The 27,125-nt window shown below is 44.6% G+C and overlaps 1 protein-coding gene across 1 annotated transcript in view; it reads right to left on the bottom strand.

Moving 5' to 3' along the window:
• rnf217 (ring finger protein 217) overlaps positions 1-24,630 on the bottom strand; it is a 133,566-nt gene extending 108,936 nt beyond the window's left edge. The window contains exon 1 of the mRNA XM_038799727.1: positions 24,010-24,630. Within this exon, the coding sequence (XP_038655655.1) occupies positions 24,010-24,582 (573 nt within the window). The 5' untranslated portion in view covers positions 24,583-24,630. The remainder of the gene's footprint in view (positions 1-24,009) is intronic.
• Positions 24,631-27,125: the final 2,495 nt, after the last annotated feature.

The following is a 27,125-nucleotide window of genomic DNA, read 5'->3' as shown; positions in this document are numbered from 1 at the left end:
GTTGCGGGGGTGAAACCCATGCAGACACGAGGAGAATGTGCAAACTCCACATGGACAGTGACCCAAGGCTGGGATTCAAACCCGGCTCCTCAGTGCCGTAGGCAGCAGTGCTAACCGCTGTGCCACGTTCCGCCCTGACTGTTGGAACTTCGACAGCCTGGCAATCTTTCTGGAAAGCTCCAAACTGGATTATAATGAGGAGTCACCCTTGAATGGACATACCTAAACCGCACTCTTCTGTGGAATTTCACATTTGTGATTGTCCAGGTTCATTCAAAAATAAAAGAATAATAAACTCGCAAACTCTTTGACTCCAGGTCTGCCATGTAACAAAAGTGCTATTGAGGCCAAGTATCCACGAGTAAATGCTAAAGTCCACTATCTACCTTCTATGCCATATCAATGGCTTTTGACCACACGTTTGAAACTCCTTCATTATGAAAGTCTACCACTTGCCTTCCATTGTGAATCAATGGCTATTCACCATCTGCTCAAAATTTTCCTCCGATTTTGAAATCCTTTTATCCGAAAAAATGAGTCACACTGGGCAGTCCACAGACCTCCAGCAACATTAAATGATATATCATGTCAAGGACTTTGAGGCTTAAAAGTCTTTCAAAAGCCTCCTCCAATCTAAGGAGACCACAATTGCACATAATACTGCAAGTGTGGTCACAGCTACAGCAATAATAATAATCTTTATTTGTATCGCAAGTAGGCTTACATTAACACTGCAATGAAGTTACTGTGAGAAATTCCCGAGTCGCCACACTCCGGCACCTGTTCGGGTACACTGAGGGAGAATTCAGAATGTCAAATTCATCTCACAAATTCTCAAGCAAAGGCGGGCAACATTCCATTTGCCGTCCTGACTCTTTCTTGCACCTGCATGCTTGTTTTCAGTGACTGATATACAAAGACACCCAGGTCCTTTTGCAAATGAACATTTTCCAATCTATCACCATTTAAATAATAATAATTTGCTATTCTGTTTTTCCTATTGCGATGGATAATTTCACATTTATCCACATTACACTGCACCAGTCATACATTTGCTCACACAAAACTTATCTAAATCACCTTGAAGTCTCTTCACTTCTGCCTCACCACACAAAATTCCATTTAATTTTGTATGGTCAGCAAACTTTGAAATATTAGATTTGAGTCAGCACAAAGGAAGAGGTGCTGGATGTTGAAGGTCAATCGGCTCAGTCCCGGAATATCATTGCAGGAGCTCCTTAGGGTTGTGTCCGAGGCCAAACCTCTTTCAGCTGTTTTATGAATGAGCTTCCCTCGATCAGAAGGTCAGATGTGGGGCTGCTCCCTGATGATTGCACAACATTCAGCACCATTCATGACTCCTTCAATTTTGAAGCATTCCGTGCCCATTTGCAGCAATGCCTGGATCAACATTCAGGGTGGAGTTGATAAGTAACAGGTAACATTTGTGCCCTGTGTGCTGGGTATGACTCCAACAAGGGGCAGCATTCCCTCTGATTCCCATTGACTCCATTTTGTTAAGGCTCTTTGATGCCACATTTGGTCAAATGTGGTCTTGGTGACAAGGGCAGTCACTCTCACCTCATGTCTTGACTTCAAAAGTGCCAGACAATAATAATCTCTAATAAAGAAAGAATCCCATTGCTGAACCCCCATAATCAGCACCTTGGGGGTTACCATTCACCAGAAGAAGAACTGGACCAGGGATATACATACTGTGCCTACAAGGCAGTTCAGAGGTTGGGAATTCTGTGGAGTGTAACTCACCTCCAAAGCCTCTCCACCGGTCATGGATTTGCTTAGGAACAGCTGTAACACGAATCTAACAAGACACAAAAAAATGCAATCTTCCCAGCAACAGGTAGAAATCTGCCTAGTGACAGCGGTACCAACAGTCAAAAGGCAGGATGAGTCTTTCCCAGTATTGAAATTAGAAGGCATTTAGATAGAATCAGGTTTGAATCGCCTATTAGTGGATACAGCTTACCTAGACGACTGGGAGATCAGCAAGGTATATCTATGCTAATTTCTAGAGATAAGGATTGAGGGCGACAGAAAGCTAAATACACAGAATACAGAATTAAAGGAGGGACAATCATAAATTGCCAGCACCCTCGAGAATCAAGGAGAGCCAGTTTATATATAAGCACCTGGAAGAGGCAGCTTTTCCATCTTAGTGCCAAAGCTGTGGACCTTTGTAAAGGTAGTTTAAATATCTTCGCTGGACGAGGACAAGACATTTCCCAGACTTGATCATCTGTGGTAATTATAAGCTGGATTTAACTTGTATTTTATTTAATGTGGTGTTGTTTGGGGGAAAGAGAAAGTCTCAAGGAGTTCAGGGATAGTAAATATACTTTGGAACAGCGGTACGCTCTACATAAACTGTTTAGTAAGTCATTTACTTTATTGTCTTCGTGTGGTGAAGTCTTGCTTGTGTGTATTTATCTTTTCTTTAATAAATGGTTTTTAATAATTACTACACGATGATTGGGCTATTTTACTCGACTCCTCACACTATTCCAAAATAAAACTATACACCCCAACAAACCCATGTTCCAAGTTGGGATATCTTCATGAATAACATCAGCATGGTTCATGACACCACCAGCTACAAGGCACAAGTCTGAATTATGATGGAATTCTCTCCACTTCTCTGGATAAATGCAGGTTGACATCAGCCAGGCCAAATCAGCCCACTTGATTGGCACCCAACTTCCTCCTTCAACATCCACTCCCTCCACCAATGATGCACAGTTGAAGCAGTGTATACAATCTACAAGATGCACTGCAGCAACTCACAAAGCCTCCTTCAATAGCAGCTTCCAAGCTCATGACCTCACCCACCTTGAAGGACAAAGGCAGCAGATGCATGGAAACATCAACATCTGAACATTCTCCTCAAAGCCACACACCACTAACGATATCATTTTTAAAAATATGTATTTATTTTCCTCCTTTTTCACATTTTCATCCAAATTTACACCCACCAACAATCAACAAATTCAATGTCAATCCCCTGGCCAACAATTCCTCCCTCTCACCAACTCCCAAACAACCTTCATTTTAAATACAAACATCAAAGAAAAGGATTCAGGAATCCACCATCCACCTGTACATAGTCATCAACAACATACACAGTCCAACCTCTCTCCCCACCCCAATGTTCGATGTCATCCAATTCCTGAAAGTGCATAATAAACAAAGCCCATGAATTGTAGAACCCTTCCATCCTTCCCCTCAACTCAAACTTCACCTTCCCGGGTGTTAAATCCCCCTGCCACGCCAGGGAACAGAAACTGACCCCCACACCAAATTCCGCCTATGCTTCACTATCACTGGGTCACAATTATGGAACTTCCTTCCTCACAGTAATATGACAACTAGAATGCAATGCTTCAAGAAGGTTGCTCACCACCTCCTTCTCAAGGGCATTTAGGGATGAGTAATAAATCTGGTTTAGCCAGTGATGCCCACATCCCATGAAATCATTTTTAAAATCCTGAATGAAATAGAAGAGAAACAGACAAGGAAAAAAAGGTTAACCAAATACGTATATCATCCAAACTAAGTACCAAGGGGTATGGTTTAGTGATTCAATACCAACCAGTAACTGGTTTTCACTTTACTGATGATGTTAATGGCTTGCCAGAGTTGGATTTTACAATAAGCATCCCAGCAGAGGTAAGCCCATTCAACATATGTACAAATTGGGCAGCACGGTAGCACAGTGGGTAGCAATGTTGCTTCACAGCTCTTGGGTCCCAGGTTCGATTCCCGGTTGGTTCACTCATCTGTGCAGACATTCTCCCTGTGTCTGCGTGGGTTTCCTCCGGGTGCTCCCGTTTCCTCCCACAAGTCCTGAAAGACGTGCTTTTAGGTAAATTGGACATTCTGAATTCTCCCTCAGTGTATCCGAACAGGCGCCGGAGTGTGGCAGCGAGGGGCTTTTCACAGCAACTTCATTGCTGTGTTAATGTAAGTCTACTTGTGACAATAATAACGATTATCTTGCATTCTGGAATATTTAACACCATTTGTGCCGTTTTTTCAGCCTGGTATCCCTTATCACCACATCATATTTCAAAGAACAAAGAAAAGTACAGCACAGGAACAGGCCCTTAGTCCCTCAAAGCCTGCGCCGACCATGCTGCCCTTCTAAACTAAAATCTTCTACACTTCCGGGGTCCGTATCCCTCTATTCCCATCCGATTCATGCATTTGTCAAAATGCCCCTTAAACGTCACTATCGTCCCTGCTTCCACCATCTCCATCGGAAGCGGGTTCCAGACACCCTCTTGTGTAAAACACTTGCCTCATACATCTCCTCTAAACCTTCCCCATCGCACCATAAACCTATGCCTCCTAGTTATTGACCCCTCTGCCCTGGGAAAAAGTCTCTGACTATCCACCCTGTCTATGGCCCTCATAATTTTGTAGACCTCTATCAGGTTGCCCCTCAACCTCTTGTCGTTCCAGTGAGAACAAACTGAGTTTATTCAACTTCTCCTCATCGCTAATGCCCTCCATACCAGCCGATATCCTGGTAAATCTCGTCTACACCCTTTATAAAGCCTCCACATCCTTCTGGTAGTGTGGCGGCCAGAATTGAACACTATACTCCAAGTGTGGCCTAACTAAGTTTCTATACAGCTGCAACATGACTTGCCAATTTTTATACTCAATGCCCCGGCCAATGAAGGCAAGCATGCTGTATGCATTCTTGACTACCTTCTCCATCTGTGTTGCCCCTTTCAGTGACCTGTGGACCTGTACACCTAGATCTCTCTGACTTTCAATACTCTTGAGGGTTCTACCATTCACAGTATATTCCCTACATGCATTGGACCTTCCAAAATGCATTACCTCACATTTATCAGAATTAAACTCCATCCGCCATCTCTCCGCCCAAGTCTCCAAATGATCTAAATCCTGCTGTATCCTCTGACAGTCGTCATCGCTATCCCCAAATTCCACCAACCTTTGTGTCATCCGCAAATTATGAACAACAAAGGTCCCAGCACTGATCTCTGTGGAACACCACTAGTCACAGCCCTCCAATCAGAAAAGCACCCTTCCATTGCTACTCTCTGCCTTCTGTGACCTAGCCAGCTCTGTATCCATCTTGCCAGCTCACCCCTGATCCCGTGTGACTTCATCGTTTGTACCAGTCTGCCATGAGGGACCTTGTCAAAGGCCTTACTGAAGTCCATATAGACAACATCCACTGCCCTACCTGCATCAATCATCTTTGTGACCTCCTCGAAAAACTCTATCAAGTTCCTTGTGGATATTGGGGTCTGCAACTCACCATCTCATTCACTAAGCATTCACATGCATGTACAGTAATCCTGATTTAGACGTCATTATTTTCTCCCTTATTCTGAACCCTCCTAATATTATTTCTACTCTAGTATTATCAATCCCTGTCAATATTCTTTGCACTTCAGTATCCCTTGCTGATATAAACTCTTGATTTTCACATCCTGGATCGCATTAATTTTCTTTTGGACTTCTTTCATGTTAAAACAAGTGAGCTATGTTATTATGATGCACAGTTTCAAATGATGATTTGAACTAAAAGAAAAGACATTGTGTTCGAAGTAAACCTGTTTGAATAGTTTAGCTACACATTGGTTATAAATAATGCCTTGTGACCAATATTTTTTTAAAATATAAATGATGAAATGTCTTTATTTTAATCACTATAATTAATAGCCCAAAAATCTTTATGAAAAAGATAATTCAATTGGACCTATTTTATTTTTTCTTCTCTTGATGCATAAATTTAAGCCATGCCGTTTATTTATATTTACAGGTTTTGCATGCTAGAGACACTTGGCAATTTTCTAAGTATTTGGTTCAGAAGGCTTTGTCTCGTTGCTCTCAATAGAATTTTTGTTTTTTTAAAAAGCTCGTTAGATGTAAAAATAAAAATGATTGTTGAACCCTCAGTGTTGCGCTGACCTTATTACAGTCTTGGTTCAAACATGGATAAAAGAGCTGAATGCAGGTTGCGAGGGGAGAGTGACTGCCCTTGATATCAAGGTAGCATTTGATCGAGTATGGCATCAAAGAGCCCAGCTAAACAGGAATCAATGGGAAACTGGGGGAAAGCTCTCTGCTGGTTGGAGTCAGACCTGGCACAAAGGAGGATGGTTGTTGTGGTTGGAGGTCAATCATATCAGCTTCAGGACATCACTGCAGGAGCTCCCCAGGGCATCTTCTGCTGCTTCATCAATGACCTCCCATCCATCATAAGGTCAGAAGTGTCGATGTTCACAGATGACTGCACAATTCTCAACACCATTCACGACTCCTCAGATAATGAAGCAGTCCATGTCCAAATGCAGCAAGACCTGGACAATATCCAGGCTTGGGCTGACAAGTGACAAGTAATATTCGCTGCACACAAGTGCCAGGCAATGATCATCTCTGACGAGAGGATTTCACCATCAACTCTTGACATTCAATAGCATTACCATCGCTGAATCCCCCACAATCAGCATCCTGGGATTACCACTGATCAGAAACTGAACTGGACTAGCCATATCAACACTGTGACTACCAGGGCAGGTCAAAGGCTAGGAATCCTACAGTGAGTAACTCACCTCCTGATCGCCGCCGCCCCCCCCCCCCCCCCCTCCCACCCCCACACAAAGCCTGTTCACCATCTATAAGGCACAATCAGGAGTGTAATGGAATACTCTCCACTTGCCTGGGTGAGTGCAGCTCCAACGACGCTCAAGATGCTCATCATTATCATCCAGGACAAAGCAGCCCGTTTGATTGCTCCCTGTCCACAACCATTCAATCCCTCCACCACTGATGAACAATGGCAGCCATGTGCACCATCTACAAGATGCACTGCAGGAACTCACCAAGAATCTTTAGGCAGCACTTTACAAGCCCACGACCACTGCCATCTTGAAGGACAGGGGCAGCAGATACCCGAGAACCCCACCAGCTAGAGGTTCCCCTCCAATTCACTCACCACCCTGATTTGGAAATATATTGCCATTCCTTCACTATCGCTGGGTCAAAGTTCTGGAACTCCTTCCTTAACAGCACTGTGGGTCTACCTATACCTCAGTGACTGCAGAGGTTCAAGAAGGCAACTCACCACCGCCTTCTGAAGGGCAACTAGGGATGGCAATAAATGCTGGCCTAACCAGCGACGCCCATATCCTGTAAATGAATTTTTAAAATTCTCTTCGATGAGATCTGCTCAGATGGACATAAAAGCATAAAACTCACCTACTCCTGGACAACGCTATCAAAACCACACTGCCTCGCCATTCAGTTTATTTGCTGTTTGCAGGATCATACTGTACATAATTCAGCATGTAACAGTTAGTGCACTTCAAATGTTGAACAGCACTTGAAGGAAGCACGGAGGGTGCCATGGGCACAGAATGCACTCTGGATAGAGGACTTCAATGTCCATCACAAAGAGTGGTTCAGAAGCACCACTACTGACTGAGCCTAACGGACATAACTGCTAAACTGGGTGTACGACAAGTGGTGAGGGAACCAAGAGGGAAAAACATACCAGACCTCATCCTCACCAACCTGCCTGCCACAGATGCATCTGTCCATGATAGTATCAGTAGAAGCGACCACCACACAGACCTTGTGGAGATGAAAGTCTTCACATTGAGGATACTGTCCAGCGTGTTGTGTGGCAATATCATCCTGCTGAATGGAATGGATTCAGAACAGATTTAGCAACTCAAGACTATGCATCCATAAAGGCACTGTGGGCCATCTGCAGAATTGTACTGAACCACAATCTGTAGCCTCACAGCCCAACAGATCCCCCCCTCCCCCCCATCTACCATTACCACAAATCCAAGAGATCAACCCTGGTTCAAAGAAGGGTGCAGAAGGGCATGTGTGGAAACCTAACATGGCCGTTTGCAGCCTCATGGGATACCTGACATAAAGTCTTAAAGGGTCTCATTGTAAATTGCTTTAGCTACCTCATTGATTCAGTCAGCAGACAGATGGCCCTTTGTAAATTGATTACATTTTCGGGAGTTTAATCGGTTTCTTGACGAGATCAACCTATTTTGTATTGTGACACAACACCGTTTATCTATAACTACTTCCTCATGTTTGGGAGAGTGGGCCTGGCTGTAACCTTTGTTCATACAGGTCTCACTCTCCTTGTTCAAGTAAAAATCGTTAAAAGCATTAACTGTGTTGTTATCCGTTACGCTCTTTTAGTCTAAAAGTCTTACTCGGACTTACTCTTCTCTTGCCAGGATGAGTGCAGCTCGAACAACGCTCAAGAAGCTCGACACAATCCAGGACAAAGCAGCCTGCTTGATTGCTGCCCCTTCCAAACACATTCAATCCCTCCACCATTGACGAACAATGGCAGCCAGTTATACCATCTACAAGATGCACTGCAAGAACTCACCAAGGTTCCTTGAGCAGCACCTTTCAAACCCATAATCACTACCATCTAGAATAACGAGAGCAGAAGATAACGGTGAACACCATCACGTGGAGGTTCCTCTGCAAGCCATTCACCATCCTGACTTGGAAATATATCTCCATACCTTCACTGTCACTGGCTCAAAAAATCTGAAATTCCCTGCATCAGCATCATGGGTGTGTGTACCTACACCTCAAGGACTACAGCGGTTCAAGGTAGCAGCTCACCACCACCTTCTGAAGGACAACTAGGGATGGGCAATAAATCCTAGCCTAGCCAGTGACTCCCACATCTCAAAAATGTATCTGAAGGGGGGGGGGGGCACAGTGGTTAGCACTGCTGCCTCACAGCAGCAGGAACCCGGGTTCAATTCCGGCTTCGGGTGACTGTGTGCAGTTTGCACATTTGCCCAGTGTTTGCGTGGGTTTCCACCGGGTGCTCCGGTTTCCTTCCACATTCCAAAGATGTGCAGGCTAGGTGGTGGTATGTATGGGGTTACGGGAATAGGGCGAGGGAGTGGGCCTCGGTTGGGTGCTCTTTCAGGGAGTCGGTGCAGACTCAATGGAACAAATGTCTTCCTTCTGCACTGTAGGAATTCTATGTTTCTAAGAGAGATTTGATAGCCTAGTTTTCCAGATGTAAACTGATGGGGGTTCCACATAACATTTCTTTTGCTTTTTAAGTTGTTGGCAAATTGTATATTTACAGCATTTTCTTCCTTTATTTTAATTTTGAGCTTTAACCTTTCCTGTATCTTTTATGTAGCCTTTGAACTATATAATAATAACAATAATAATAATAGCTTATTGTCAGAAGTAGGCTTCAATGAAAAGCCCCTAGTCGCCACATTCCTGCCCCTGTTCAGGGAGGCCGGTACGGGAATTAAAACCATGCTGCTGGCATTGTTCTGCATTACAAGCCAGCTGTTTAGTCCACTGTGCTAAACCAGCCCTAATTGATAGAGTCCCAATTAAAAACAATGCTGATATCCTGGGAAAATTATGGGACTAGATAATAACTTGGGTTTAAAAAAAATAGAAAACAGGGATCAGCAGAATAAAGATCAAGTAGATTCTGCAACTAGAAACAAGCCGCTATGTCACATTATTGGCTAGACAGTGATGATAAAAATTTACTAATCAAGATGTACAATCAGAGCAACGCATCAATGGTTATCTGGTCTGCCAGAAGGACAAACTCAGAAAAATAAATTACCTCTGCGGATTTGATAGACACTTTTCAAATAGTTATGCAATTAAGTAGACAGATAGAAATGTAAACACTGATATGATACCCAAGGAAAAAGGAATGCATTGAATCTATAATGAATTAAACTGGAAGGGTTCTAGGAATACTGGTAGTCATGCTACTTTCAAAATGTCCAGACTATATGACAAGGCAAGCAGAATACATCAGAGCACAAATCTACAAGAGAGGGTACTCTGCAATGCATTTCTCACATTGAAATAGCGGCAACACTTCAAAAGGTTCACGACACTTCATGGGTATCTTTAGAATGTTCTGAAGTTGTAAAATGCACTTAATAAATGGGAGTTCTCTATTGCTTTTTGCTAGAGGACATTTAGGATACTGTCTTCAGTTATGGCCACAATGCCACAGAAAGGCACAGAAAGGGCGCTGGAAAAGAGCAAGACTAATCCCCGTTATAAATCAGGTGATCTAGGAAGAAATTATCATAGATGTTCTAGTTTTAATGTTCAGAAAAGAAAGATGTTGAAGTGCAACATCTCGATTTGCATTCCCAGTGGATGAGACTCTCCAATGGAGTGGAGTTCACAGAATTGCTCTTTAATATAAAACAAGATTTCATGTCAAGAAAGGAAGTGGTTAACTACAAATGGAAAAGAGAGAAAAATAAATTGAGGAGGAATGATAAACATTATGGAATAATCTTACATGAAGGGACAAAACAGAGTTTTCAAATAGAACTAGATGTCATGACAAACAAAAACGTTAATACGTCACAAGACAGTGTTCTTTGATAGGAGAACTGTTTTTTCCTCATCTTTACTTACGTTCATACATATCTCTGCTGATCAGAAAACGTCACTAAGCATTAAAGAATCAATTGTACTACAACTGGTTTTGCAGATACGTTTTAAGTAGATAGCAACAAAATTAGCTTTGCCTGGCATCACTGAATTTCCAATCCCTGCTGTGCTACATCAGTAGCACTGACTCTCCGAAAGAGCACTCTACTCATGTCCACTCCCCCCTTTCACCATATCCCCACACCCTAACTGCACATCCCTGGACATTAAAGGGCAATTTAGCATGCCAATCCACCAAACCCGTACATTTTTTTGGGCTGTAAGAGGAAACCGGAGCACCTCGAGAAAACCCAGCAAATACGGGAGAACATATAAACTTCACAGAGATAAAAACCCAAGGCAGGAACTGCTCCCAGGTCCATGGCGCTGTGAGGCAGCAGTGCTAACCAGTGTGTCACCCCATTCTTTTAACAGCTTCATTGGGCTTTGCACTACTTTGATACACATGAAGAGCTCTGTTCACCTGCCAAGGACTAATGGTGAAATTTATTTTGATCAAACTTTTATTTCAATTTATTTTTAAGAAAAGGAATTGAAGTGGTTTACCGGATTACCTGAGCTTCAATTTTAAAATAGTGACTTTGCATTGATTGAAAAGCTACAATTTGAAGCATGAACCAAAATGCACTATTTGTTCCACAACGTACACAAATAAAATGCCATTTGCCCGTTTTTAACACATTGTAACAATTATCAAGTCTGATCATTCTTTTTTTTTCTAAAGTTTAACTTAACTTACTCATCATATCCCAACTTATTCATCATATCCCCCCTAACCTTTTTGTCCAGAAATAAATCAAATTTTCTCTTTAGACCAGTTAATGATCGTCCCCGAATTCTCTAAGCTACTTCCCTCTGTTGTAAACCATTTGCATGGTTCAATTCCCTTAATTACAATTAGATTGCATCAAAGTTTTCATTTTCAAAGAAATAAAGCTCAACTTCCTGAATCTTTCCCCAAGACTCAAATTCCTGAAATGTAGAACAATCTTTGTTTCTCAAAGACAATAAAATCCCCTGCAACGCAGAAATTAGTTTGCAGAAACAACAAGTATTGAATTGAACTGATTCATCAAGCAACTGACAAATTGTGCTAATTTCAATGTTCGAACCATAGAATTCCTACAGTGCAGGAGGCCATTCGGCCCATCGGTTCTGCACGGACATTCTAAAAGAGCCCCCTATCTCGGCTTATTCCCCTGCCATGTCCCCGTAAACCCACCTAACCTGCACATCTTTGGACAACATTCTAGCACATTCAGCATTATTAATTCAATGTGATTCCAATATTTACGCACATGGAAGGCCGAGAGTACGGACGAGCTTTCAGATAGATAATGTCTGACTGACTAGTTAGTCAGATCCACTTCAACCTAGGCACATCTCAGGATTGATAAATGCTCGAGTTCCAAATTATTCATGCACTTGCATGACATGTTGCTTCCCATACTATTAAAATAGGGTTAATATATAATATCTAATGGAGTTCAAACTGCCAGCATTACGAACAACTCCTAAATATCTGCAATTCAACAAACATTATTTTGCTTGCCTATTAAATGCAATAACCACATTACAAAGGTTTACACCAAAGGTCGATCTCGTCGCATGTGTTTTGGATAAAGGGGAACTGGTGGTCCTACTATACTTAAGATTTCCAGAAGCCCATTGATAAGGTGCCACTGCTCATATTCAAGATAAATTAGGAGGGGAGGGCGGCGCTGAGGACCCAGGTTCGATCTCAGCCCCAGGTTACTGTCCATGTGGAGTTTGCACATTCTCCAGTGTCTGCGTGGGTCTCACCCTCACAACCCAAAAAGATGTACAGGGTAGGTGAATTGGCCACACTAAATTGCCCCTTAAATTAATTGGGTACTTTAATTTTTTTTAATTATATGCATCAGGAAGAACAGGTATCCTAACACCGACCCGTGGGGAACTTCACTATAAACCTTCCTCCAGTCAAAAAAATGTTCAGCATCATAAATAAAAGCAAAAAGTGCTGGAAGAAATCAGCTGATCTTGCAGCATTTTCGATGAAAGAAACAAAATTAACAGCAAGTCCAATATGTCTCATCACAAATGGATGGTCACCACTATCACTTTTTTCTGTCACTCAACCAATTTCGTATCCACGTTGCTCCTGTCTCTTTAATTCCGTGAACTCTAACTTTGCTTACTAGTCTGTTGAGCAGCACTTTGTCAAATGCATTTTGGAAGTTCAAATACAGCACCTCAAGATCATTACCCTCTTCAGTTCTCTCCGTTATCTCATTAAAAACCTAAGAGAATTAGTTAACCGATGATTTTCCCTCAACAAATCCACACTGGCTTGTGAAAAATAAGACGTCCTGCTGCAAAAGACCTTTTAAATGCAGTTGGGAATTTTGGAACGGCACGTCAGTTAATAACTTATGAGCTGGTATTCCGGGAGTTTTTGAAGTCATGTGCAGACCAGAGTCACAGACCATTTTTCTGGAATCAAATTCAGCCTCTTCGCCAAATAATAAATCAAATGGAGGCAGAAAGATAGTTCATCGGTCTTCCAATAACAATTCTCCTCATTTTTTCATTTAAATTTGGTAAGAGAAAATAACTAATCGTTTCTAACTTGGGTACTTTAATCATTAATGTCACATAAATAATAATTCATTCTGATCAAATTCCAGCCTTTTTTTTAAAAGCCGAGTACAGACAGCTTGAATGTCATCTTCAGATCACTGCCTGCAAATAACAAATAAACTTCAGCTGCTTGGTAGCACAGTAACAAAGGAGTTACCAATATGTGGACATTTGTCTTTTTAAATGTATGAAAACAATTACTATTCACTTACAGTTGGATAACTGTTATTGAACTGCAATTTTCCACTGATTCAATTTGTGCTAAATAGATAATATAAAGGTGAATTATATAGAATTTACAAAAGAGAAAACACATGTGTCTATAAGACTAATAGGAACAGGTGTCCGCCATTCAATAGGTTCATGGCTGATGCGGCATTCCTCACATCCACTTTCCTGCCCTTAACCTGTAATCCTGGATTCATTTACTGATCAAGGATCGTGGACGGGATTCTCTGATAATGGGGCGATGTCCCCACGCCCGTGAGAAAACGGGCGTGAATCACTCTGGAGAAACCCCAGAGTGATTCTCCATTCTGAAGGGGGCTAGCAGGGCCCCGGAGTAGTCCTCGCAGCTCCAGCTGCCGATACAGGGCCCTGCACTTCTGGCCGCGAGTCCGCACCTGCAGCGGCAGCCCTGCTCAACATGGCAGACCCACACAGCGGGCCAGCCCCGACAATATAGCCCCCCCCCCCCCCCAGATCGAGCACTCCCGCCCGATCGGTGGCCCCCGATTGCGGGCCTGGCCGTCCTGGAGACCCCCCCCCCCCGGTGATGGATCCCCCCCCATGCCCTCCACCTGAGCGGCCGCGAACTGAGTCCGCAGCCACCACTCCGAGCTCCTGCCAGGTGGAACCATGAGTGGACCATGCCGGTGGGAACTCGGCCAGCTGCCAGCGGAGAATCGCCGCGGGGAGGCGTTGGACCCGATTGCCGGTCTGACACCCCATTCTCCACCCCGGCGCCAAGTGCGATTGCGACGCGGCGAATCCAAGCCCTTATCTATTTTATCCTTAAATATACACAAGGACTCTTTCCCCCACAGCTCTCTGTGGCAAGGAGTTCCAAAGACTCACAACTCTCAGAAGATACTCCTCACCTCAGTCGCAGATTGGTACCCCTTTATTCTGAGACTATGACCACTGGTCCTGGACTCTCTCATGGGGGAGAAGCGGGGGGTGCGATACCTTCTCAGCATTTACCCTGTCAAGCCCCTTAAGAATCCTATCTGTTTCAATGAGATCATCTCTCATTCTTCTAAATTCCAATGAGTAGCGTCCCAACCGGTTTCACCTTTGCTCACAAGACAATCCCAGCATATCGGGGATCATTCTAGTGACCCTTCTGTGAACAGCCTCCAATGAAATAACATCTTTCCTTAAATAAGGGGAACCAAAACTGCTCACAGTACTCCAGATGTATTCTCTAAGAACAAAGAAAAGTACAGCACAGGAACAGGCCCTTCGGCCCTCCAAGCCTGCGCCGACCATGCTGCCCGTCTTAACTAAAATCTTCTTCGGGGGTCCGTATCCCTCTATTCCCATCCTATTCATGTATTTGTCAAGATGCCCCTTAAACGTCACTATCGTCCCTGCTTCCACCATCTCCTCCGGAAGCGGGTTCCAGACACCCACTGCCCTCTGTGTAAAAAAACTTGCCTCGTACATCTCCTCTAAACCTTGCCCATTGCACCTTAAACCTATGTCTCCTAGTAATTGACCCCTCTACCCTGGGAAAAAGTCTCTGACTATCCACCCTGTCTATGCTAATAACCTGATAGACCTCTATCAGGTTGCCCTCAACCTCCGTCATTTCAATGAGAACAAACTGAGTTTATTCAACCTCTCCTAGGGCAGCACGGTAGCATTGTGGATAGCATAATTGCTTCACAGCTCCAGGGTCCCAGGTTTGATTCCGCCTTGGTCACTGTCTGTGCGGAGTCTGCACATCCTCTCCGTGTGTGCGCGTGGGTTTCCTCCGGATGCTCCGGTTTCCTCCCACAGTCCAAAGATGTGCAGGTTAGGTGGATAGGCCATGATAAATTGCCCTTAAGTGTCCAAAATTGCCGTCAGTGTTGGGTGGGGTTACTGGGTTATGGGGATAGGGTGGAGGTGTTAACCTCGGGTAGGGTGCTCTTTCCAAGAGCCAGTGCAGACTCGATGGGCTGTGTGGCCTCCTTCTGTACTGTAAATTCTATGATCTCCTCATCGCTAATGCCCTCCATACCAGCCGACATCCTGGTAAATCTCTTCTGCACCCTCTCTAAAGCCTCCACATCCTCCTGGTAATGTGGTGACCAGAATTGAACATTATACTCCAAGTGTGGCCTAACTAAGGTTCTATACAGCTGCAACATGACTTGCCAATTTTTATACTCAGTGCCCCGGCCAATAAAGGCAAGCATGCCATATACCTTCTTGACTACCTTCTCCACCTGTGTTGCCCAGTCTCATCAGTACCTTATACAGTACTCATATACTCCAACTCCCTTAAAATAAGGGCCAACATTTCATTAGCCTTCCTGATTACCTATTGTGTGTGCTAGCTTTCTGTTTTGTACCACAAGTCCCTTTTGTATTTTAGCTTTCCACAGTTTTTCTCCATTTAAGTAATATTGTTCTTTTTGTTCTCCCTTCCAAAGTGAAAAACTTCACATTTTCCCACATCTCATTTGCCAACATTTTGTCCACTTACTTAACCTATCAATATCTCTGGATACAAGCAGTTTGCATCCTTTTCACCTATAAGCACAGGCGAGCATACAGGGTGCAGTACTACTCAGTAGAGATGTGTGAAGAGATCAGATCAGTCCATAGGATAGAGTCATTCAGGAGCCCGATAACAGCGGGGAGGAAGTTGTTTTTGGACTTCTTAGTGAGTGTTCTCAGACTTTTGTACCTCCTGCCCGACGGAAGAAATTGAACAAGTGAATAGCCCAGGTGGGTTTTTGATTATGCTGCCCCCTTGCCCAAGGCAGCTGGAGGTGTAGACAGAGTCATGGGAAGCGGGTTCGTGTGATGGTTGCACAGGCTTTCGCGGTTTTGTTCGTCTTCTCCAGAGCCACCGGGTGGGGACCAAGGCTTCCTCCATTGATTTGCAATGGTCCTCAGACACAACCCATCACCATGGTACTCAAAAGCATCTCAGCCTTCAGAGGAGTGGCCGGAGCCCCAGAGGCTGCCTACGCCATATTTTCTGCTGACTAGCTTGGAGAGGCCTCCTATTCCGGCGACAACGTCTACTGTCTGCCTGTCTGCCTTTCCCCCCCTGGATTTTCTGGGCATTCCAACTATATGGGATCCTTATTTTCAAAAGAGAAAAGGGCAGAATGTGCAGTACTCTAACGGGTGCCACCTCATGCATGTCTTTCCCCTACACAACGACACCGGAGGTCCCCCATTAGCGAATTCTCTAGCCATGCCAATATACTACCGACAACACCATGCGTTGTGTCTTAACCTTTTGTGAGATACCTTGTTGAGCACCTGCTGGAAGTCCACTACAACACAACTGCTGGCTCACCTCTATCCACTCTGGTTGAGACTTCCTCAAAAAAAAATTAGTCGACACAATTTCCCTTTCATGAAGCCATGCTGGCTCTGTTTCATTAGATTAGATTATGATTTTCCAAGCGCACTATTAATTTCTTAATAACTCATCGGCATTTCTCCAACAATAAAGGTTAGGCTAATAGGCCCATAGTTAACAGCTTTTTGCCTCCCTCCCTTTTTGGCGCATTGCTGTGGGTCTGGAGTCATATATAGGCCAGACCAGGTAAAGATGGCTGATTTCCATCCCTAAAGTACATTAGTGAACCATATATGTAGTACAAAGTGCATCCTAAGAGTCTCTTATCCTGTACCACATGCTCCTGTACACGCTTGTGCGTGCTTGCACACATTATCAGCTCCTTGCCTCTTCCAATGAATCAATCTCCAGAGGTATGGTCCTCAGTGACTCTCTCCCAGTTATCGGTGTCCGCCATCTTTATATCTCATTTGGGGTTTTTGCAGCAGAAGTATGAACATCCAGGAGGTCATGACCCAGTGGCCAATTCGCCATACAGAAGGTCTTTGGGTATACAGCCGTCATCCATCTGGTGACTGTGTTTGAGCCAATGCGGATGTCACTGGCTTCGTAATGAGTGTATGCCGATAGAATTAGCAGCACACGGGGTGGCAAGCGGCACAGTGGTCAGCACTGTTACCGGACGGCATCGAGGACCTAGGTTCGATCGCGGCCCACTGTCCATGTGGCGTTTGAACATTCTCCCAGTGTCTGCATGATGTGCAGGGTAGGTGGATTGGCCACGCTAAATTGCCCCTCAATAAAAAATTTGAAAAAGAATGAATTAGCAGCACACACTCCAAGACCTCACCCTGCCAAGAAATTAGAAAGGTACACCTGAGACAGCAAAGGAGGAAACCATTCAGCCTTTTCTCCTGTCCAGCATATTTTGCCCAGTCTGCCAGTGCGGAGGTGTGCACTGAGATTGCGGGCCTGGTAGACTCCCAGTTTTGTTGTCCCACACTCTCCTTACACAGATTGGACATAACAGCTGCAGCTCTTGTAATGTGTGCACAGATTTCAGCATCAAAATGTACCAATGTATCAATGCTATTAGTCTCAATCTCATTTACTTGTTGCAATACATTCCATGTTGTTAGCACACTTAGGGCAAGGATGATTCGTCTGAATTCCTTATTGGATTTATCATCCTTCTTTTTGATTCCCCCATGAGTGGAAGTATCATTTCTCTGTCTACTTTATCAAATCCTTCCATAATTTTGAAGAGCTCTATTTTGTCACCCCTCAACTTTGTCTTTGCTAGAGAGAGGGGGGAGAAAAAAAAAGAGCCCCAGCTCATTCAGTCTTTCCCGACGAGTATAAGGCCTCATTTCTGGTACTGAATTGGATTGAAAGGGCAAAAGACATCACTTTCATTCGGGCAGTTAGTTTTAACATCATCTTTATTCCCTGGTCAGATATGGCATAGTGACCAGAATAAACTCTTCGATGACAATGCCTCAACTCCACTCAGTAGTATGCCTCGTACATTGGAGGCCAGTTTAGATGCAGTTACGTGGTGTCAAGTCAATATGTATTAGGGACTGGATCAGGTCTTTTTAAACTCACTTATTAGGATTCTTATAGCCAGAAGACAACTCTGATTCCAGAGTGCATAGGTATGGGCTAACCCAATGTACCATCCAGCCTGTCTGAAGACTTATTATATTTACCAACTTCTGCCATCACTGGATAATAACCAGCAGAATTTTGCTTGTTCCAGTGTTACATCACCCTCTTCAAAATGTTACTGAAGTCCGTGGAATAGTTTAGGGTTGTGAGCATCACCCACAAGGCCAACATTTGGTGCCCATCCGTAACTGCCAACGAGATGGTGGGTGAGCAAACTTCCTGAGTCACTACAGTCCATTTTTAAAAAATATTTGCTCATGGGATGTTGGATCACGAGCTAGCCCATTTTTTGCCCATCCCTAATTACTTGGGGAGGTGGTGGGGAGTCATTTTCCTGAACTGCTGCAGTCCATGTGATAGAGGTACAACCATGGTGCTGGTAAGGAGTGAGATCCTGGATCTTGAGCCCAACCACAGGTGAAGGACACCAAGTCAGGATGCTGTGTCACTTGGAAGGGAATTACAGGTGGTGGTGTTTCCAGACGTTGGTCCTTAACCTTCTTGGTAAAAGACTGCATGTTCGTGAGGTGCTGTCAAAGAAGCCTTCTCTAATTGCTGCTGTGCATCTTGTGGGTGGTGCACAGTGCTGCACCCATGCAATGGTCGTGGGCAGAATGAATGCTGAAAATGGTGAATGGGATCAAGCGGGTTGCTTTGTCCTGGAGTCAAGTCTTTGGAGTGATGTTGGAGCTGCATTCATCCAGTTCAAGGGGGAGTATTCCATCACAGTTGACTTGTGCCTTGTACAAGAGTGGGGTTCAGGAAGCATGTTACGCACCTCAGAGTTCCCCAGCCCCTGGCCTGTTTTTGTAGTCACAGTACTTATATGGCTGATCCAGTTCAGTTTCTGGTCAATTGTAATCCTCATACTGCCATTCATTGGGAGATAGGTAGTTTCTCTTTAGTTGGAATTAGTCACTCCCTGGCACTGTATGTGCGCATAAGAACATAAGAACTAGGAGCAGGAGTAGGCCATCTGGCCCCTCAAGCCTGCTCCGCAATTCAATGAGATCATGGCTGATCTTTTGTGGACTCAGCTACACTTTCCGGCCCGAACACCATAACCCTTAATCCCTTTATTCTTCAAAAAACTATCTATCTTTACCTTAAAAACATGTAATGAAGGAGCCTCAACTGCTTCACTGGGCAAGGAATTCCATAGATTCACAACCCTTTGGGTGAAGAAGTTCCTCCTAAACTCAGTCCATATGAGACTGTTATTTGCCATTTTTCAATCCAGCTTACCTCCCCACCATTACCGCCAAAGGGGATGCTGGAGAACAGGCTAGGAGCAGCACCAGACATACCGTAAAATGGGATGTCAACCTGGTGAAACTCAACGCAGGACGACGTGTACACAAAACAATAAAAGCAGCAAGTGATAGAGCTAAATGATCCCATAATCAACGGATCAGATCTAACCTCTGTTGTCCTGCCACATCCAGCGTGAATGGTGATGGACAATTAAACAACTCACGAGTGGCAGCGGCTCCACAAGTATTCCCATCCTCAGGCGATGGAGAAGCCCAGCAACTCACCACATGTGATGTCAAGAAATGGCTGAAGAAACTGGATACTGCAAAGGTTATGGGCCTTGAAAATATTCCAACAATATTACTGAAGATTTGTGCGCCAGAACCTGCCACACCCTAGCCAAGCTGTTCCAGTAGAACTGTAACACTGAATCTACCCGGCAGTGTGGACAATTGTCAAGGTTATGTCCTACGCACAAAAACGAGGACAAATCCAACCCAGCCAATTACTGCCCTATCAGTCTATTCTCAATCATCAGCATAATGACGGGAAGGGGTCAACAACAGTGCTATCAAGTGGCACTTACTTAGCAATAACCTGCTCACTACTGATGCTCAGTTTGGGTTCTGCCAGGGTCACTCAGCTCCTCATAACAGCCTTGGTTCAAACATGGAAAAGGAGCTGAACTTGAGGTGAGGGGAGAGCGACTGCCCTTGACATCAAGATGGCATTTGGCATCAAGCAGCCCTAGCAAAACTGGAGTCAATGGGAATCAGGAGGAAAACTCCCCACTGGTTGGAGTCATAACCAGCACAAAATAAAATGGTTGAAATCACTCATCTCTGTCACAGGACATCACTGTAGGAGATCCTCAGGGTAGTGTCCTAGGCCCAACCATCTTTAGCTGCTTCATCAATAACCTTCTTTCCACGACGAGGTCAGGTGTGGGGATGTTCACTGATGACTGCACAATGTTTAGCACTATTTGTGACCCTTCAAGCACTCCATGTGCAAACGCAACAAGTCCTGGACAATATCTAGGTTTGCAGAATAAGTGGCAAATAATATTCACTCTCCACAAGTGCCAGACAATAATCATCTTCAAAGAGAGAGACTCAAATCATCGTCCCTTGACATTCAATGGCATTACCATCATTGAACCTTCCACTATCCTGGGAGTTACCATCAACCAGAAACTGAACTAGCCATATAAATACTGTGGCTACAGGAGCAGGTCAGAGGCTAGGAATCCTGCGGCGAATAACTCACTTCCTGACTCCCCAAAGCTGTCTATGACCTACAAGACACAAGTCAGGAGTTTGATGGAATACGCTCCACTTGCCTGGATGAGTGCAGCTCCAACAACACTCTTAAGCAGCTCGATACCATTCAGGACAAAACAGTCCACTCGATTGACATCCCTTCCACAAACATTCACTCTTTCCACCACTGAACCACAGTACATCATCTACAAATTGCACTGCAGGAGCTCATCAAGGCTCCTTAGCAGCATCTTCTGAACCCATCACCATTTGAGGACAAGGGAAACATAGGTACACCACCTGGAAGTTCCCCTCCAAGTCACTCACCACCCTGACTTGGACATATATCCCCTTCCTTCGCTGGGTCAAAATCCAGGAACTCCCTACCTAATAGCACAGTGGGTGTACCTACGTCAGCGGTTCAAGGTAGCAACTCCCAACTATCTTCTCAAGGGCAATTAGGGATGGGCAACGGATGCTGGCCGAGCCAATGACGTCCACAGCCCATAAAAAAATTTTATTTTTTTTAAAATCGCAAACTTGAATACTAAAATCTTGCTGCATAAAGGTTGCAAATGTAATGCTGTTGAATTTGAAGGGAAGGTGGTTAGATTCTGTCTTGTTGGACAGGGCCATTGCCTGGCATTTATATGGCACAAGGGTCATTTGGCATTTATCAAGCTAGAGCCCAAATATTCCGACCCTGCTGCATATGCACATGGATGGCCTCAGCATCTTGGGAGTCACAAATGGAAGATGTTTGTAAATGCTTCAACCTTATCTTTGCATGGGATGTGCTGTGCTCCCTTGTTTCCCCATCATTGAGAATGGAGATGTTTGTGGATCCCCCTCCTCCAGTTAGTTGTTTAATTGTCCACCAGATTGACAACTGAATCTGGCAGAACCAGTTTGGCCTTGACTGGATTACTGGGTCCGGGTCTATGCACCATACTTTTAGGAGGGATGTGAAGGCACTGGACAGGCTGCAGAAAAGTTTTAAGAATGGTTCTAGAGATGAGGAACTTTAGTTATGTAGATAGATTAGTAATGTAGATAGATGAGAAGAAAATATGGTTGCTCTCCTTAAAGAGAAGGTTGAGAGGTGATTTGATAGTAGTGTTCAAAATCATGAAATGTCTGTGGACATAGTGGATAGGGAGAAACTGTTCCCATTGGCGGAAAGCTTACAACAAGCAGACACCAAATATAAAATTGATTGGCAAATGGACCAGAGGTGACATTAGGAAAAACTGTTTTACGCAGCAAGTGGTCAGGACCTGGAATGCACTGCCTGAGAATATAGTGGAGGTACATTCACTCATAGCTTTCAAAGGGAAATTTGAGAAAACATTTGCAAGGCTAAGGGAAAAGGGCAGGGATTGGAACTAGCCAAGTTGCTCTCACAAACAGCCAGCTCAGACATGATGGGCTGAATGGCCACCTTCTATACTATAACCATTCTCTGATTAAAAGTATTTAAAACCATCTTACAGAAAATCAAGTTTTGTTTTGTTTTGTTAAGTGCTATAATTCACATCTCTACTCATCAAATGCAGTTAGCACTCTACGATCTATAACCAACTGGTTTATATCCAAGCATTCAGATGATTTTTTTTTGACAGTTATGCAATCAATTAATTACAAATGCATGGTCATTTATCTTCAGGGTAACCCAGTAAACTACATTAGTTTAAATGGGCTGATTATGTTTTTTGACCTTTATCTTTGAAAGCATTGTTTTGGAAAGCAAATAAATCACAGATTAAAAAGAAAAACAAAGACGATTAATGTGAAAGAGGATACCATCCATACAAATCAAAAGTAAACCATTGTAATTATAAACAGACTGCTTGCCTCACTCAAGTTTAATGTTTCACCTTTGGCTCACAGGCTAGGTCTAGCTTCAGGATCTTCAAACATCATAGCTGAGCTATTGACGTGATCGCTTAATAAGGAGGCAGAACTGGAGGAAACTGCACCAAACATTTTAAGAAACTTTGTTATGGTTACCCAATTTCATTCTGGATTCATTGTGCAACGTGCAAGAATTTTGCTTATGATAAAATCATAGAAATTTCAGCAGCTATTCGGTTGCCAGTTCTACATCAGAACTATCTATCTGACAATCTTTCTGCTCCCTTCTTTCCACCAGACCCTTTAACTATTTATCCAATTCGCTCCAAAAAGCAGAACGGATTTGACTTCATATGTATTCCATATCCTAATAATCATCCTTATCTGAAAAAGGTTCGACTTTAGGGCAGCATGGTAGCACAAGTGGATAGCACTGTGGCTTCACAACGCCAGGGTCCCAGGTTGGATTCCCTGCTGGGTCACTGTCTATGTGGAGTCTGCACGTTCTCCCCATATCTGCGTGGGTTTCCTCCGGGTGCTCTGATTTCCTCCCACAGTCCAAAGACGCGCAGGTTAGATGGATTGGCCATGATAAATTGCCCTTAGTGACCAAAAAGGTTAGGAGTTATTGGGTTACGGGGATGGGGTGGCTTAATGTGGGTCAGTGCAGACTCGATGGGCCGAATGGCCTCCTGCACTGTATGTTCTATGTTCTTCTTCTTTATCCCAAACGTATGCCCACGTTCAGCGTTATTCACAGAAAGAAACAAACCAGGTGCTTTGGAGTTAAAAATGCACCCGAACTTTATTTGAAATTACTTTGTAATCTAACAACCTCCGTGTTTTTGCAATCTTTTTCGAAGTAAGTGCACTGATCCTCGACAGACCTCGGTAATTGAGTGCGTGCATACAAAGCTTTCCCCAATTCAATTTAAACTGATAAAACATTAACTAGTTGCAGTACGTCAGCTAACTTTGCCGATTGTAGATGCCCGAATTGATTTCATAACATTCCCAACCGCATGAAAACTTTTATTTTCACTATTTAAAGGTCCCAAACAAAAATATTTATAGCGCGTTAGGAATTAAAAGCGTGCCAAAGATCAACAATCGATTTATATTCTGTTAATAGTGAACGAGAACATAAGACACCCTGCATGAATTATAAATGCGATCTGTAAACCTTCGTGTAGTAATCAAGGTTTCAGCCTCAGTCCCTGTCGGTTTATGGTTTCTGCATTGTCTGCGCTAAAGGGAACACCTAAAGTTACAACTCGGGCAAGTGTGACGGATGGCAATTACCTGATTGCTAAGATATCTCTTCAAACACTCCTCGCACACAGCCTTCTTACAACATGGAAGTGGTCGGATGGGTTTGTCATCCAGGCAGACTCGGCATGTCAAAATAATAAAATGCTTATACTCTCCGGGGTAAGGGGTCCCCGCCGAATTCATGTCGACCTGCCGGGAGATACTAAAAGGCTCCCTGGCGGGATGTCCGAAACCCGCCGGTGCCGGGGGCAGGGCGGCATCCCGACCCGTCCATCCACTCGAGGCAGTCGGTGCGGCTCGGCCCGAGTCAGAGGGCTCCTCAGCCTGCCCCCCTGTCTCGTCCTGGAGCGTCAAGCTCTGGTAATTCTCGTTTTCCACGCAGTAGACGGTGCAGTAGACGTGCTGCGAGGGCTCCGAGCCGGGCTGCTGGGTGGCGGGCGCGAGGCGGCTGGCAAGCTCCCCATTGTCCTGGCGGCCGGCCGCGGCATTCTGCGTCCCCGTGCCATCCGGACCACGTTCCATCGCCTGCCTGCTCTCCGCCGCGGCTTCATCCTCGCTGGGCGCAAGCGTGTCCCCCCCATCTCTCACACTTCCATCTTCCATTCCCGACTTTCAATCCCATAGGCACAGCTCCAAACAAGCCGAGTCCTGCATCTGCTTCCGGGTCCCAATCCCCACCCCCCCCTCTCTGCACACAATCGCCACTCAAAACACCCAGTCACACTTCATGTGTGTGTTTTTCTCTCTCTCTCTCTCTATCTGCTGTCCAGCTATTTTTGTTTAAACATAACATCTCGGGAATGTCGGCATTCCCTTTGCCGTAATTATATGCTTTCAGGGCACGGAGTCCATATTTCAGTCCCAAGCCGATTTGCAAAAGGTAGGTTTAATAACAAATCCCCGCAAAATCCGCAGCTCCCTTTAAGTTGCCGCGCAAGCCATTTCCCAGATTCACACTTTCACAACAAAGTCGGGTTCGTTTCAGCTGTGTCGAGTTGGGCGCTTACTGTATTTACCCATATAAACCGGCATCTTTCACTTACCGTATTTATCATGGTAAACCTTCTAGAAAATCTCTCGAAGAAACGATGTGATTGGCGTTCGTTGAACTGATGCAACAACGGGGTAACCGCTGAACCATAGACCAAAAGAGGAAATGCTGGCAAGTCTGGCAGCATCTGTGAGGAGAGAAAAGAGCTAACGTTTCGAGTCCAGTAAGAAGCCTGACAACACCAGGTTAAAGTCCAACAGATTTATTGGGAATCAGTAGCTTCTACTATCTCCTTCATCAGGTGAGTCTCCAAAAGCTATTGATTCCAAATAAACCTGTTGAACTTTAACCTGGTGTTGTGAGACTGCTTACTGTGCCCACCCCAGTCCAACGCCAGCATCTCCACATCATGGCTAATTTCGAGTCCAGATCACCCTTTTGGGTCATCTGGACTCAAAACGTTAGCTCTTTTCTCTCCTTACAGATCCAGCCAGACCTGCTAAGATTTTCCAGCATTTTCTCTTTTGTTTTCAGATTTCAGCATCTGCAGTAATTTTCTTTTATCCACTGAATCGAAGATATAAATTTTGATCTACTTGCTCGACCATTTTTTGAAAAGAACACAAGGGCTGGATTCCCCGATTTTGAGGTGAAGTCCCCACACCGCCATGGAAATGGTGGCATTTTACGACAGAAAAAATGGCGTAAAACAGCCACTGATCCTCCGTTTGGCTGGGGGCCAGCATCAAGACAGCGTAGAGCACCCGGCTCGAGCTGCCGATATGGCCCAGAGAATTGCCAGGTCTGTGGCTGCGCATGGACATGGCGGTGGCCTTCGGGCGCCGGCCGCTCGTAGACCCGGCCTGAGGAATAGTGCACCCCTTTTAGCCGGATCGCACACCCCGAACCACCCCCCCCCCCAACAGTGGCCCTAGCCCCTGGCGAAGTCCCCCCTGCCCGTGGATCGTCCCTCCCCCGACTGAGGGCGCTGGGCTAAGGCTGCAGCCACCACGCCGAGTTCCCGATGGATGAGACCACACACGAGCGACATCATCGGGAACTCGGCCAGTCGGGGGTGGGGCATCGGGGGGCCTCAGGCAACGTCCTGAGGCCGTCGGTACGGTGCGCCGTGTACTCTGTGAGTACGGCGCTTTGGAAGGGGCAGAGCATCGTAAAAGCGAAGCCGCCCCCGAGTTGGTCAAACAGGGATTCTTCGGCTGATCGCCGAACGCGATTTCAGCATCGGCGACTGGAGAATCCTGCCCAATGTGTTTTGCAGCTGAGGTGGGGGGGGGGGGGGGGGGTAGAATTTTCTCCAAACAAATATTATACGTATGGATACACGATAATATTAATAAAACCAAGTCAGAATTCCGAGGTAAGGTGAAGAGTAAACCCTAGCCATCAGATCTAGTGGAAATAGGTCAGCAGTCCAAAAGCAGCTGACTGCCCAGCCATCCCAGGGTCATAAAATAAAATGGCTGAAAATTTAGCCAGGCCCAGGAGCTGTTCCAATTGGATGAAATGTTGATTGTGGATATTTGTGACTCTCTGGCTGAAACAGGCATGCAATGGAGAAATTTGCAAAATGGGAAGGAACAAGTTGCAGGTCAATGTTGCATACAGTAGGCCTGAACACAAGTGCCACGTTTGTCTTGGTGGTAGGGGAAATCCAGCCAGAAACCCTTTGATTGGTGATGCTGGTGTCATGTGGCCGATGACCCACTTAAATTCCTGTTGCAGGTTCAGCTGACAAAATCCAAAAGAAACCCACTCCCCCACTCAGACCGCAAAGGAGTCATCAGGGTGGTGTGGGACTGACTGTCCTTGCGTACAGGGCCCTTTCATTCTACTTAATAGAACCAAACTAGGTAAGATCTAGCTTGTTCAAGTGGATGGATGGAATCATGAGACAGCTCTTTGAAAATGCAAATTGAAACATGAACTCATTGAAGCAATGGCATTTCTGTGGGTTTTATGAACTGTTACACTTCTAGAACTGATAATGCAATTAACAGAAGACAATTGTTTTATTTAGAGCAGGACAAGCTGTACTTAACTCCCACAGACATTAAGGATTAATTTCTGTGAGGGCCCTTTATAAAATGTCAAATTGAAGTTAAAAACCAGGATAGAAAGTTCTGAACCACAGCTG

The sequence above is a fragment of the Scyliorhinus canicula genome, chromosome 6, assembly GCF_902713615.1.
Source record: "Scyliorhinus canicula chromosome 6, sScyCan1.1, whole genome shotgun sequence".
NCBI classification, from domain to species: Eukaryota; Metazoa; Chordata; class Chondrichthyes; order Carcharhiniformes; family Scyliorhinidae; genus Scyliorhinus; species Scyliorhinus canicula.
Note: the sequence above shows the minus strand (reverse complement) of the source record. Positions and strands in the feature narration are given on the sequence as shown.